This window comes from Pristiophorus japonicus, chromosome 2, assembly GCF_044704955.1.
Source record: "Pristiophorus japonicus isolate sPriJap1 chromosome 2, sPriJap1.hap1, whole genome shotgun sequence".
NCBI classification, from domain to species: Eukaryota; Metazoa; Chordata; class Chondrichthyes; family Pristiophoridae; genus Pristiophorus; species Pristiophorus japonicus.
Window position 1 is genome coordinate 370,550,586 of NC_091978.1, and position 15,897 is coordinate 370,566,482.

Below are 15,897 nucleotides of genomic sequence, written 5' to 3' on the forward strand. Positions count from 1 at the left end.
CTTTGAAGAAAAATACCCACTGGACGAGCATTTACATATAGATTGGATCGAGGCCCCTAGTGTCCAACAAAAGTTTGACCTCGAAAAGCCACCAATTCAATCATCAGTGCAGCATTAAATGGTGGTAAAGCTCAGTGTGACAAAATTCGGGCGATGGGAGGACGGAGGATTAAAGGGTGCGTCACACTCCCATGTAGGCACATGCACTATAATGGAATCGTGACCTGCTGCCCTTTTAACGGGGAAGGTAATGAAACGCGTCCTTTCATCGCGACTTCTCTTTGGCTCGGAGTCACAACCAAAAGGCACGGAATAGCGAAAGGAAGGGCCATGTTCTGTTTTTAGCTTAATTTGGGACTTTTTACTGCTTGAAGAAAAAAAAAATCTTTTTGGGTGGGGTGGGGAAGGGGGGGAGGGAGAGAAATCTAAACATTGAACGCTTTGCTGAAGAACTGAAATCAAACTGTTACTGCCACAGAAAGTGGGCCAGAACCACACTGAGATATAATCCAAGGAGGCCAGATAGGATGGTCTGGGCAGCAGAAAATGCTGCCATCGATTTCATAGAATCACATACGGCACAGGAGGAGGCCATTGGGCCCACCGAGCCTGTGCCGGCTCTGTGACAGAGCGATCCAATCAGTCCCACTCCCCCCGCTCTTTCCCCACAGCCCGGCACATTCCTCCCCTTCCTGTATTTACCCAACTCCCAGTTTGAAAGTCACTATTGAATCTGCTCCCACCGCCCTTTCAGGCAGCGCGTTCCCGATCACAACAACTCGCTGCGTAAAAAATACATTTTCCTCCTCTCCCCTCTGATTTTTTTTTGCCAATTTTCCTAACTGTGTCCCTCTGGTTACCGAACCTCCTGCCCCTGGAAACAGTTCCTCCTTATTTACCCCTCATCATTTTGAACGCCTGTGTCAAATCTCCTCTTAACCTTCTCTGCTCTAAGGAGAACAATCCCAGCTTCTCCAGCCTCTCCACATAACCGAAATCCCTCATCCCCGGGACCATTTGGGTCAATCTCCTCCGCCCCCTCTCCCAGGCCTGGACATCCTTCCTAAAGTGTGGAGCCCAGAATTGGACACAATACTCCAGCTGGGGCCTAACCAGCGATTTATGAAGGTTTCGCATAACTTCCTAGCTTTTGTACTCTATGCCTCCATTAAGGTAACATAGTGATTCTGTTACTGGACCAGTAATCCAGGGGTCTGGGCTAATGATCCGGAGATCCGAGTTCAAATCCCCCCACGGCAGCTGGGGAATTTAAATTCAGTTCATTAAATAAATTTGGATTAAAAAACGAGTGTCAGTAATGGTGACCACGAAACTATCAGATTGTCGTAAAAACCCATCTGGTTCACCAATCTCCTTCAGGGAAGGAAATCTGCCGCCCTCACCCGGTCTGGCCGACACGTGACTCCAGACCCACAGCAATGTGGTTGACTATTCACTGCCCTCTGAAATGGCCCAGCGAGACACTCAGTCATCCCAAACCGCTACGACAAAGTCAGCGCTGGGGGAGCACCTTCACCACACGGACTGCAGCGGTTCAAGAAGGCGGCTCACCACCACCTTCTCAAGGGGCAATTAGGGATGGGCAATAAATGCCGGCCTTGCCAGCGACACCCACACCCCGCGAACCAATAAATAAATAAAAGCCCAGGATCCTGCATGTTTTACAGCTCATTAACTTGCCCTGCCACCGTCACAGATTTCTGTACACAGAAACCCCCAGGTCTTTCAGTGCCTGCAAACCCTCTTTAAAATTGTAGCATTGCGTTTATATTTATGACCAGTAATTATATATTTGATGTATTTAAGGGGAAGCTGGATAAACACATGGGGGGAGAAAGGAATAGAAGGATATGGTGATGGGGTGAGATGGAGAGGGGTGGGAGGGGGCTGGTGTGGAGCATAAACCCCGGCACGGAGCGGTGAGGCATAAACCCCGGCACGGAGCGGTGGGGCATAAACCCCGGCACGGAGCGGTGGGGCATAAACCCCGGCACGGAGCGGTGGGGCATAAATCCCGGCACGGAGCGGTGGGGCATAAACCCCGGCACGGAGCGGTGGGGCATAAACCCCGGCACGGAGCGGTGGGGCATAAACCCCGGCACGGAGCGGTGGGGCATAAACCCCGGCACGGAGCGGTGGGGCCCAGTGGCCTGTTTCTCGATGTAACTCTATATTGCTCTGCCTGATCCTTCTGATTTGTCTGTTGCAAATCAGGCGGCACAACGCACCAAGTGATGAGGCTTATCGCAGAACCGTAACATGCTTAACTGTTTACTCGCCACTGCAAGTCTTTCTTTTTGAAAAAGCAAATAAATTCTAAAGCACATTTTTTTTAAATAATAATAACTATTACAACTGGGAAACAAACTCAAGCCTGCGCTCCTGGGTAAAGGTACAATAATGCTTCCAGTACATTCTCAATCTCGCACCTTCAATCCGTGAAATCTGGCAGCTCTGCCCCAGCATCAGGGGGATGAAAGTGTTAAATGCCAACTAAATGAGACGAGCGACTCTCACGTTACGAGCAAACGCAGCTCTCTACCCATCCCTCTTCCCACCCCCCCCCCTTCCCCCCCCCCTCCTCCCCACACCACACAAGGCAGAGGTGAAAATGTGTCTTTGTATTGTCAATTAGCTCAAGCACTACTGATGCAGTTCAAGGGTCAGGCGACAGGGAGGGAGGGTGAGGACAGTAAGCCAGCAAGACACAGCGAGCAGTTATTGCACCGCTGTGACCACAGACCATCACAGTCCTTGTGCTGCAGTGGGAAATCAGAGCGGGTTACTGGCACGGCCAGCATGAATGTATAAAACGGTCTGTGTGTGTGTCTCTCTGTTTCTCTGTCTGTTTGTGTCTCTCTCTGTGTGTCTCTCTCTCTCTCTCTCTCTGTCGCTCTCTCTCTCTCTCTGTCGCTCTCTCTCTCTCTCTGCAAACATCTTTTGTCGCTGCTGCAATTTCTAAAGACGCAGAGTCCTGAAAGGAAAAACAACACACACCAGCCTCACCCGGAGCGGCAGGGAGGGTTGCATCAGCCGGCTGGCTGCACCTTTGTTGTTGCAGTCGAGCTTGCTGCGAAACGTCCAGGCTGGGTTTGCAACCTGCTTTTTATGGTGCAGCTGATGTAGGGACAAGGGAAGGGCATTGATGCTGTCGTTGATTAAATTCAAGGGGATTGGGATAAGGATAAATACGCTCCCGACCAGCAAAGCAAATCTGAACAGGCTTCGTGATGTGATGTGGTGCACAAGCCGATCTCGTTTTACAATTGACACTAAAATTTAAAGTGGTTTACAGCAGCAATGGGCAGGATTGTCGATGCCACAGTTAACGTGAGACAGAACTGTGAAAACTGAGCCGATTTTACCAGGACGTTGCAAATCTAATTTCCAGTGTAATAATGACATCGCACTATTCGGAGCCGGTATCACACTAACTAGGAAGGAGAGGGGAGGGGAACGGGGGGATTGAGAAATATAGACAAGGAAAGAGCAGTGCCTGCAGATAGTCGTACCTTCGTGGGCAGGCTCGGGGTCGGGTGTGAGCGAGATGTCGTTGAGCTCCCGTAGGCAGAGCCACTCTCCGTCGACCGAGACGCGGAAGTTGCACAGGTAGATGGTCTCCCGGGCCGCCTGGGTGATCTTGTCGGTGGTGGGAGTGGGAGCATCACTCTGGGGGGTCAGGTCGGACATGGTGACTCAGCAATCGGAATAGGGGGAGAGGGAGAGAGGGAAGAGAGAGCGGGGGGGGGGGGGAAAAGAGAGTGAGGGGGGCGGCGAGAGAGAGAGACAGAGTGAGAGAGAGGGGGAAAGAGAGAGAGAGCGAGGGGGAGGAGGAGAGAGAGAGGGGGGAGACAGAAAGAGGGGAGAGAGAGAGAGAGAGAGAGAGAGGGAGAGGGGGGGGAGAGAGAGAGAGAGAGAGAGAGAGAGAGAGAGAGAGAGAGAGAGAGAATATTCCTTCCCCCCACTGCGAGGATGGGCAGGCGGGGAGAATCAGGGCGCGGAGAAAGAAAGAGGGGGGCACGCGCTCTGTGTGTGCCGAGACCAGCAAAGTCGGGGGGTCACTGAGAGGCAGCCTCAGTACCGAGGGGAGGGAGGGAAGGAGCGGGGGGAGGGGAGCAGGTAGCAGACAAGTGACTCAGCAGAAAAGACTTCCTTCCCTCCGTCAGCGCTCTCTCCCTCTCGGGTCTGAGGCAGCAAGGCCGGGACGACCAAAAAAAAACCCTTTTTTTTTTGCAAAGAAATCGGCAAAGATTGCCTTGGCTCAAGATCTCCGGCAAAAGATGCTGACAGTCTCCAAAATACAGCAGGGTAGCGAAGAGATGCTCAAACAATTACTGGGCTGACTCGAGACTCAGCCGGCACCATACTATAATCAAAGGAGAGGGGGGAAAAAAAGAAAAGAGAGAGAGAGGAGCCAGGGCTCTCTCTTGCGCAGTGCTCTCAGCTGTAGACCAAAATGGCTGGCTAAATGCAACCCTGGACTGACAATTCCAGCGTCACATGACTCCCAATGCATAAACAATTTCTGAGCTGCCTCTGGGATGCTGCAGCACGCAGTACGATTGGTGCTCGCTGCCTCCTGGTCCCAGCCCCCCCGCTCCCAACACAATTACACACACACCACAGACAGACAGACACACACACACACAGAGACACACACAGACAGACACACACACCACAGACAGACACACACACACAGACACACAGAGACACACACACACACACAGAAACACACACAGACAGACAGACACACACACACACACACAGACACAGACACACACACACACAGACACACACACACACAGACACACACACAGACACACACAGACACACCCATTTATGATCAGGCAGAATGCACTGCACAGCATCACTTACCCCGGGCAGAGCACAGACACTCTGTGTCTGGTTGATGCATTCCCTCCCGACAAACAATTATGCAACCGATTAGATTTCTTTTTTAACTATTATGCCACAGAATCATTTTTAAATACACAGGATATTGTATATTAATGACCTGGACTTGAGTGTAAAGGGACACCATTTCAAAGCCTGCAGATGTAGTACATAGTGACCATGATCGTAACAGGCTACAAGGTGGATATAGACAGGCTGGGGAACGGGGCAGACACACAGGGCAACAACAACTTGTATTTATATAGCACCTTTAACGGGGTGAGACGTCCCAAGTCGCTTCATAAGTCGGTGGTTGGAGCTCGGGCAGGTACAGCAAGGTCGGGGCGAAGGAGCGGCGAGAGTTCGTAGAGCGACGTGCTCGGGGCCCCGGAGAGGCGAGAGTTCGGGGCCCCGGAGAGGCGAGAGTTCGGGGCCCCGGAGAGGCGAGAGTTCGGGGCCCCGGAGAGGCGAGAGTTCGGGGCCCCGGAGAGGAGAGAGTTCGGGGCCCCCGAGAGGCGAGGGCCCAGGGGCAGCACGGGCCCAGCCCACACTAGGTCCGTGCAGCAGAGCTGGTCTCCAGTCGTCCTGATTAACCCTTGCCCCTGGACCAAGACCTCGCTCAGTCAAGCCCCGTGTGGTGGCTGGTGTGCAACGGTCACCCCACGTTAAAAAAATCCACCCACAGGTATCTTCCACCCTTCAACATGTAGTTCAGGATCTGAAATATCAGGTCCTTCATTGAAACACCTGCGAACTCATCCCTTTTTAACGTGGAAGCAAGTCATCCTCCATTCGAGGGACCGCCTATGATGATGATGATGATGAGATAAAAGATTTGACACCAAGCCATACAAGTAGTGACCAAAAGCTTAGACAAAGAGGTCGGTTTTAAGGAGCGTCTTAAAGGAGGAAAAAGAGATAGAGAGGCGGAGAGGTTTAGGGAGGGAGTTCCAGAGCTTGGGGCCCAGGCAACAGAAGGCACGGCCACCGATGGTGGAGCGATTATAATCAGGGATGCTCAGGAGGGCAGAATTAGAGGAGCGCAGATATCTCGGGGGGGTTGTGGGGCTGGAGGAGATTACAGAGATAGGGAGGGGCGAGGGCCATGGAGGGATTTGAACACAAGGATGAGAAATTTGAAATCGAGGCGTTGCTTAACCGGAGCCAATGTAGGTCAGCGAGCACAGGGTGTAATGGGTGAGCGGGACTCGGTGCGAGTTAGGACACGGGGCAGTGAGCACAGGGGTTGATGGGTGAGCGGGACTTGGTGCGAGTTAGGATATGGGGCAGTGAGCACAGGGGGTGATGGGTGAGCGGGACTCGGTGCGAGTTAGGACACGGGGCAGCGAGCACAGGGGGTGATGGGTGAGCGGGACTCGGGGCGAGTTAGGACACGGGGCAGCGAGCACAGGGGGTGATGGGTGAGCGGGACTTGGTGCGAGTTAGGATATGGGGCAGTGAGCACAGGGGGTGATGGGTGAGCGGGACTCGGTGCGAGTTAGGACACGGGGCAGCGAGCACAGGGGGTGATGGGTGAGCGGGACTCGGGGCGAGTTAGGACACGGGGCAGCGAGCACAGGGGGTGATGGGTGAGCGAGACTCGGTGCGAGTTAGGACACGGGGCAGTGAGCACAGGGGTTGATGGGTGAGCGAGACTTGGTGCGAGTTAGGATATGGGGCAGTGAGCACAGGGGGTGATGGGTGAGCGGGACTCGGTGCGAGTTAGGACACGGGGCAGCGAGCACAGGGGGTGATGGGTGAGCGGGACTCAGGGCGAGTTAGGACACGGGGCAGCGAGCACAGGGGGTGATGGGTGAGCGGGACTCGGTGCGAGTTAGGACACGGGGCAGCGAGCACAGGGGGTGATGGGTGAGCGGGACTGGGTGTGAGTTCGGACACGGGGCAGCGAGCACAGGGGGTGATGGGTGAGCGGGACTGGGTGTGAGTTCGGACACGGGGCAGCGAGCACAGGGGGTGATGGGTGAGCGGGACTGGGTGTGAGTTAGGACATGGAGCAGCCGAGTTTTGGATCACCTCTAGTAGGGTAGAATGTGGGAGGCCGGCCAGGAGTGCGTTGGAATAGTCAAGTCTAGAGGTAACAAAGCCATGGATGAGGGTTTCAGCAGCGGATGAGCTGAGGCAGGGGCGGAGACGGGTGATGTTACGGAGGTGGAAATCGATGAAAGTTAATGCAGGAAAGTGTGAAGTGATGCAGTTTCGGTCGGAAGGATGAGGTGAGGCGATATAAACTCATGGTACAATTTCATGGGGTGCAGGAACAGAGGGGGTGCTTGTTCACAAATCTTTGAAGGTGGCAGGACACGTTGAGAAAGCTGTTAAAAAACATACAGGGACCTTGGCTTTATAAATAGCCCCATAAATAACCCTGGTTAGCCCATACATGGAGCACTGGGAGCAGTTCTGGGCCCACACCTGATGGAGGATATATTGGCCTTGGAGGGAGTGCAGCGTAGGTTTACCAGAGTGATACCCGCACTCCAAGGGTTAAGTTACGAGGGGAGATTACACAAACTGGGGTTGTATTCCCTGGGATTTAGAAGGTTAAGGGGTGATCTGATCGAAGTTTTCGGGATATTAAGGGGAACAGAGAGGGTAGATAGAGAGAGACTATTCCCGCTGGTTGGGGAGTCTGGGACTAGGGACAGAGTCTAAACATTAGAGCCAGACCTTTCAGGAGTGAAGTTAGGAAACACTTCTACACACAGAGGGGGGTAGAGGTTTGGAACTCTCTTCCGCAAACAGCAATTGATGCTGGGTCAGTTGTTAATTTTAAATCTGAGGTTGATAGCTTTCTGTTAACCGAAGGTATTAAGGGATATGGGCCAAAGGTGGGTATATGGAGTTAGGTCACAGGTCAGCCACGATCTCATTGAATGGCGGAGCAGGCTCGAGGGGCAGAATGGCCGACTCCTGTTTCCATGTTCCTAATAGAGGCATAGAGTACAAAAGCAAGGAAGTTATGGTAAACCTTTATAATTCACCGGTTAGACCCCAGCTGGGCCAATTCTAGGAAGGATATCAAGGCCTTGGAGAGGGTCCGGAGGAGATTGACCAGAACGGTTCCCGGGATGAGGGACTCCGGTTCCGTGGATAGACTGTAGAAGCTGGGGTTGTTCTCCTTGGAGCAGAGAAGGTTGAGAGGAGATTTAATAGAGGTGTTCAAAATCGTGGAGTGGGTCGGGAAAAACTGTTTCCAGTGTCAGAAGGGTTGGTAACCAGAGGGACACGGATTTACGGTAAATGGCAAAAGAACCAGAGGGGGAGACAAGGAGAATGTGTTTACGCAGCGAGTTGTGATCAGGAACGCACTGCCTGAAAGGGCGGTGGGAGCAGATTCAATAGTGACTTCCAAACCGGGAATTGGATAAATGCATGAAAACGATAAGATTTTGGAGAATGAGCAGGGGGACTGGGACTGATTGAATCGCTCTGTCACAGAGCCAGCACAGGCTCGGGGTGGCCCACTGGCCTCCTCCCGTGCTGTGAGATTCTGTAACACAATTTACACACAGGCTATTTTTAAAACGAGCGAGCCAAATATTACAGCACGGTGCTTTGAGGTTAAAAGCACAACTAGAATGATGATTTAAAAGCCCACAGGCCTTCCAGCAGGTGTGGGATTTTGAAACTCTCACTGGTACCTCTTCAGGTAAAGCGTGGGGTGATACCAGAGCTGAGCGGTTATACCCATCGGGGATAACAGACTGGGGCGCTTTACTCTAGAAAAGTGAAGGCTGAGGAGTGACCTGATAGAGGGCTTTAAATCGATGAAGGGGTTTGATAGGGTAGACGTAGAGACCAGAACTAGGGACCATCAATATAAGAAAGTCACTAATAAATCCAATGGGAAATTCAGGAGAAACTTCTTTACCCAGAGAGCGGTGAGAATGTGGAACTCGCTGCCACAGGGAGGGGTTGAGGCGAATAGTATCGATGTATTTAAGGGGAGACTGGATAAACATAACATAAGAAATAGGAGCAGGAGTCGGCCATTCGGCCCCTCGAGCCTGCTCCGCCATTCAATACGATCATTGCTGATCTGATCATGGACTCAGCTCCACTTCCCTGCCCGCTCCCCCATAACCCTTTATTCCCTTATCGCTCAAAAATCTGTCTATCTCCGCCTTAAATTTATTCAATGACCCAGCCTCCACAGCTCTCTGGGGCAGAGAATTCCACAGATTTACAACCCTCAGAGAGAAGAAATTCCTCCTCATCTCAGTTTTAAATGGGTGGCCCCTTATTCTGAGACTATGCCCCCTAGTCTCGAGGGAGAAAGGAATAGAAGGATATGGTGATGGGGTGAGATGGAGAGGGGTGGGAGGGGGCTGGTGTGGAGCATAAACCCCGGCACGGAGCGGTGGGATATAAACCCCGGCACGGAACGGTGGGACATAAACCCCGGCACGGAGCGCTGGGGCATAAACCCCGGCACGGAGCGGTCTGTGCTATAAATTCTACGGGTGAGGTCATACCTTCAAATGCTCCCGATTTTAAAACATAATCACTGAGCGGAAAAATATAAAAATAATATTACTCAGATTGAGTCAGTGATGAAAAGAAACTTTTCTTCAATAGCCAGAAAGCTTCAGAACTTTTTTTATTGGGGCATAAGTTTAAAGTAATTGGTAGGAGGTTTAGAGGAGGTTTGAGGGGAAGTTTCTTCACCCAGAGGGTGGTGGGGGTCTGGAACTCACGGCCTGAAAGGGTGGTAGAGGCAGAAACCCTCACCACATTTAAAAAGTACCTGGATGTGCACCTGAAGTGCCGTAACCTACAGGGCTACGGACCCAGAGCTGGAAAGTGGGATTAGGCTGGGTAGCTCTTGGTCAGCCGGCACGGACACGATGGGCCGAATGGCCTCCTTCCGTGCTGTAAATTTCTCTGATTCTATGAGCTGTGGAGAGCTTCGCTATGAATAAGATGAAAGGACTCCATTATCTTTCAATCCTAAGCCTGGGTTTTAATCTAGTGTTGCTCAAGCAGAATAAAACATGCAATCTTTAACACTGCATCTTCCACGCAAGATAGGAGTGTACTAAAGTGTGAAGCTTCAGCGCCAGCTGGAGTATAGAAACATAGAAAATAGGTGCAGGAGTAGGCCATTCGGCCCTTCGAGTCTGCACCACCATTCAATAAGATTATGGCTGATCATGCAACTTCAGTACCTCATTCCTGCTTTCTCTCCATACCCCTGATCTCTTTAGCCGTAAGGGCCACATCTAACTGCCTTTTGAATATATCTAACGAACTGGCCTCAACAACTTTCTGTGGTAGAGAATTCCACAGGTTCACAATTCTCTGAGTGAAGAAGTTTCTCCTCATCTCGGTCCTAAATGGCTTACCCCTTATCCTTAGACTGTGACCCATGGTTCTGGACTTCCTCAACATCAGGAACATTCTTCCTGCATCTAACCTGTCCAATCCCGTCAGAATTTCTATGAGATCCCCTTTCATTCTTCTAAATTCCAGTGAATATAAGCCTAGTCGATCCAGTCTTTCTTCATATGTCAGTCCTGCCATCCTGGGAATCAGTCTGGTGAACCTTCGCTGCACTCCCTCAATAGCAAGAATGTCCTTCCTCAGATTCGGAGACCAAAATTGTACACAATATTCCAGGTGTGGCCTCACCAAGGCCCTGTACAACTGCAGTAAGACCTCCCTGCTCCTGTACTCAAATCCTCTCGCTATGAAGGCCAACATACCATTTGCCTTCTTCACCGCTTGCTGTACCTGCATGCCAACTTTCAATGACTGATGTACCATGACACCCAGGTCTTGTTGCACTTCCCCTTTTCCTAATCTGTCACTATTCAGATAATATTCTGCCTTCCTGTTTTTGCCACCAAAAAGTGGATAACCTCACATTTATCCACATTATACTGCATCTGCCATTCATTTGCCCACTCACCTAACCTGTCCAAGTCACCCTGCAGCCTTTTAGCGTCCTCCTCACAGCTCACACTGCCATCCAGCTTAGTGTCATCTGCAAACTTGGAGATATTACACTCAATTCCTTCATCTAAATCATTAATATATATTGTAAATAGCTGGGAATCGTGTCCAATTCTGGGCAGTGCCCTTTAGGAAGGATGTGAAGGCCTGAGGGTGCGGAAGTGGTTTACAAGAATGGTTCCAGGGATGAGGGACTTGAGTTACGTGGGTAGACTGGAGAAGCTGGGGTTGTTCTCCTTGGAGCAGAGAAGGTTAAGGGGAGATTTGATCGAGGTCTTCAAAATAGTGATGGGTTTAGATCGGGTAAATACAGAGAAACTGTTCCCATTGGTGGAAGGGTCGGGAACCAGAGGACACAGATTTAAGGCGATTGGCAGAAGAACCAAAGACGACACGAGGAAAAACGTTTTTACGCAGCGAGTGGTTAGGATCTGGAATGCGCTGCCCGAGAGGATGGTGGAGGCAGACTCAATCGCGGCTTTCAAAAGGGAGTTGGATAAGTCCCTGAAGGAGAAATAATTGCAGGGCTACGGGGAAAGGGCGGGGGAGTGGGACTAATGGGATCACTCTTCGAAAGAGCCGGGGCGGACTGGATGGGCCGAATGGCCCCCTTCTGGGCTGTACTGTTCTATGCTTCCAGTTGTAAAGCGAATGCCAGAATCCTACATTTCACAATTTCTTGTAGTGTGTGTATTGCCTTATAAAAATCTGTATACCTAAAACTTCCTATTTTGTATCATAGGGAAAATAAAGGGAAAGCACAGGGTGGTCATAGAACCACTTTTCTCGGTCATTGCAAAGTGATTTCTGGCCCCGATTTTAACTCCGGGCGGATTGCCCGCTCAGGCCAGAGTTAAAATTACACTTCGGTCTCAATGATGTCGTCAGGTTGCGGCATGCCGATGTTGGCTCCGGGCGAGTCCACTCGGGTAAGAGCCCAGGGCGGTTTTAACTGGCCGCCCGCCAGGTTTCTGCTGAGTGAGTCGGGAGAGGGAGGGGGAGGGAGAGGGGGAACACGAGGAGGCCATTCAGCCCCTCGAGCCTGTTCCGCCACTCGCCGAGATCATGGCTGATCTGTATCTTAACTCCATCTACCCGCCTTAATACCCTTGGCCAGCAAAAAAAATCTGTCGATCGCAAGATTTAAAATGACTAATTCAGCATCTCCTGATTTTTGTGGGAGAGTATTCCAGGATCTCAGGAGCTAAACCAGAAATATCTGGCTAATTCCGAGGATGAGGGGGTTGGCTTATGAGGAAAGGTCGAGTAGGTTGGGCCTCTACTCATTGGAATTCAGAAGAATGAGAGGTGATCTTATCGAAATGTATAAGATTCTGAGGGGGCTTGACAAGGTGGATGCAGAGAGGATGTTTCCCCTGATGGGGGAGACTAGAACAAGGGGCATAATCTTAGAATAAGGGGCCACCCATTTAAAACTGAGATGAGGAAGAATTTCTTCTCTCAGAGGGTTGTAAATCTGTGGAATTCTCTGCCCCAGAGAGCTGTGGAGGCTGGGTCATTGAATATATTTAATGCGGAGATAGACAGATTTTTGAACAGTAAGGGAGTAAAGGGTTATGGGGAGCGGGCAGGGAAGTGGAGTTGAGGCCAGGATCAGATCAGCCATGATCTTATTGAATGGCGGAGCAGGCTCGAGGGGCCGAATGGCTAGAGTTCTGCTCTTATTTCTTATGCTGCAGTTAAATCTAAGATAGTGATCCATCTATAGTGCGTGTATGGGCCTGTTCTGTCGCACTGCTTAAGGACGTCACACGTCAGGAGCGTTAGTAGTTAACACCTCGATTACGTGTCAGCCAAAGCTTCATTTCAACTCAATATCCGACTCACCAAAATGTGGCAGAAGTAGTTGACACAGTAAGCACAATAAAACTGGAACATGTCACAGGGCTATGGGGCAGTGGGACTGATTGGATCGCTCTGTCACAGAGCCAGCACAGGCACGGTGGGCCCAATGGCCTCCTCCTACTCTGCATCATTCTAGGAGCAACGAACAAACGGCAAGAAACCTCAGTCACTCCGAAAGCTCTCAATCCCCAACTGTCAATTGCAGGAAATAGTCAACCACAATGTTATGGAGCAGGAGACACCTTCTTGAATTTCGCATCCACTCCACAGACTGGAGCGCAGAAAATACAGGCAGACACTCCCGGTGCAGTACTGAGGGAGCGCCGCAGTGTCGGAGGGGCGGTGCTGAGGGAGCACCGTACTGTCGGAGGGGCAGTACTGAGGGAGCACCGTACTGTCGGAGGGACAGTGCTGAGGGAGCGCCGCACTGTCGGAGGGGCGGTGTTGAGGGAGCGCCGCACTGTCGGAGGGGCAGTGCTGAGGGAGCGCCGCACTGTCGGAGGGGCGGTGCTGAGGGAGCGCCGCACTGTCGGAGGGGCAGTACTGAGGGAGTGCCGCACTGTCGGAGGGGCGGTGCTGAGGGAGCGCCGCACTGTCGGAGGTGCTGCCTTTCGGATGAGACATTAAAACGAGGCCCCGTCTGCTCTCTCAGGTGGATGTAAAAGATCCTATGTCTACTGCTTTCAAGAAGAGCAGGGGAGTTCTCCCCGGTGTCCTGGGCCAATATTTATCCCTCAATCAACATCAGTGAAACAGATTCTCTGGTCATTATCACATTGGCTGTGTGTGTGGGAGCTTGCTGTGCGCAAATTGGCTGCTGCATTTCTCACATTACAACAGTGACTACACTCCAAAAGTCCTTCATTGACTGTAAAGCGCTTTGGGGCATCCCGAGGTGGTGAAAGGCGATATAGAAATCCAAGTCTTTCTTCCTCTTTCGATGATTTCTTGATGTCGCCACCCAACCTGCCGAGATTTACCTGTTTGTCAGGTTTCCAGCATCTGCAGTATTTTAATTTTTGCTTCAATTGTTTAATTTGCTGCCACGATGTTTCCAGGAACGCCCAGCTTGACGTTCTGCTGCTCCATGTTCTTTTGTTAAATTCATTCTCGAGGTGTGGGCGTCGCTGGCAAGGCCGGCATTTATTGCCCATCCCTAATTGCCCCTTGAGAAGGTGGTGGTGAGCCGCCTTCTTGAACCGCTGCAGTCCGTGTGGTGAAGGTGCTCCCACAGTGCTGTTAGGGAGGGAGTTCCAGGATTGTGACCCAGCGACGATGAAGGAACGGCCGATATATTTCCAAGTCAGGATGGTGTGTGACTGGGAGGGGAACGTGGAGGTGGTGGTGTTCCCATGCGCCTGCTGCCCTTGTCCTTCTAGGTGGTAGAGGTCGCGGGTTTGGGAGGTGCTGCCGAAGAAGCCTTGGCGAGTTGCTGCAGTGCATCTTGTAGATGGTACACACTGCAGCCAGGGGGCGCCGGTGGTGGAGGGAGTGAGTGTTGAAGGTGGTGGAGGGAGTGAGTGTTGAAGGTGGTGGAGGGAGTGAGTGTTGAAGGTGGGGGATGGGGGGCCGATCAAGTGGCTGCTTTGTCCTGGATGGTGTCGAGCTTCTTGAGTGTTGTTGGAGCTGCAACTCATCCAGGTAAGTGGAGAGTGTTCCATCACACTCCTGACTTGTGCCTTGTAGATGGTGGAAAGGCTTTGGGGAGTCAGGAGGTGAGACACTCGCCACAGAATACCCAGCCTCTGACCCACTCTTGTAGCCACAGTATTTATGTGGCTGGTCCAGTTAAGTTTCTGGTCAATGGTGACCCCCAGGATTTCTGTTCGTCTCTTTTATCCTTTTCATCCTTGCCCTCCATTTCACTTACATATCAGCTGTGGCTCAGTGGGCAGCACCCTCGCCTCTGAGTCAGAAGGTTGTGAGTTCAAATCCCACTCGAGACTGGAGCACAAAAAAAAACTAGGCCGACAGTCCCAGTGCAGTACTGAGGGAGTGCCGCACTGTCGGAGGGGCAGTGCTGAGGGAGCGCCGCACTGTCGGAGGGGCAGTGCTGAGGGAGCGCCGCACTGTCGGAGGGGCAGTGCTGAGGGAGCGCCGCACTGTCGGAGGGGCAGTGCTGAGGGAGCGCCGCACTGTCGGAGGGGCAGTGCTGAGGGAGCGCCGCACTGTCGGAGGGGCAGTGCTGAGGGAGCGCCGCACTGTCGGAGGGGCAGTGCTGAGGGAGCGCCGCACTGTCGGAGGGGCAGTGCTGAGGGAGCGCCGCACTGTCGGAGGGGCAGTGCTGAGGGAGCGCCGCACTGTCGGAGGGGCAGTGCTGAGGGAGCGCCGCACTGTCGGAGGGGCAGTGCTGAGGGAGCGCCGCACTGTCGGAGGGGCAGTGCTGAGGGAGCGCCGCACTGTCGGAGGAGCCGTCTTTCGGATGAGATATTAAATCGAGGCCCCTTCTACTCTCACAGGTGGACGTAAAACATAAGAATTAGGAGCAGGAATCGGCCATTTGGCCCCTCGAGCCTGCTCCGCCATTTAATATCATGGTTGATCTGATCATGGACTCAGCTCCACTTCCCTTCCCGCTCCCCATAACTCTTCAACCCCTTATCATTCAAAAATCTGTCTATCACCACCTTAAATATATTCAATGACCCAGCCTCCACAGCTCTCTGGGGCAGAGAATTCCACAGATTTACAACCCTCGGAGAAGAAATTCCTCCTCATCTCAATTTTAAATGGGGGGCCTCTTATTCTGAAACTATGCCCCCTAGTTCTAGATTCCCCCACGAGGAGAAACGTCCAGCCCCCTCAGAATCTTATACATTTCAGTAAGATCACCTCTCATTCTTCTAAACCTCAATGAGTGTAGGCCCAACCTGCTCAAAAGTTCCCATGGCATTATTTAATCAACATAACAAAAGATTTTCTGGCTCATTATCACATTGCTGTGTGTGGGAGCTTGCTGTGCGCAAATTGGTTGTCGTGTTTCCCACATTACAACAGTGACTACACTTCAAAAGTACTTCATTGGCTGTAAAGCGCTTTGGGATGTCCAGAGATCGTGAAAGATGCTATAGAAATGCAAGTCTTTCTTCAGAGCATTAGACACCACAATGTGAGGGGAGAGAACGCGAGAGAGGAAAGAAA

At 51.8% G+C, this 15,897-nt stretch overlaps 1 protein-coding gene across 6 annotated transcripts in view; it reads right to left on the reverse strand.

Moving 5' to 3' along the window:
• The window catches only part of rufy3 (RUN and FYVE domain containing 3), a 113,213-nt gene that overhangs the window by 81,794 nt on the left and 15,522 nt on the right, over window positions 1-15,897 (reverse strand). For 2 of the 6 annotated variants that reach the window (XM_070873061.1, XM_070873084.1), the window contains exon 1: window positions 3,534-3,726. The exons of the other annotated variants lie outside the window; for them this stretch is intronic. In XM_070873061.1, coding sequence (XP_070729162.1) covers window positions 3,534-3,711 — 178 coding nt within the window. In that variant the 5' untranslated portion in view covers window positions 3,712-3,726. Of the gene's footprint in view, window positions 1-3,533; window positions 3,727-15,897 lie in introns of those variants that run through there. 6 annotated transcript variants of the gene reach the window in all.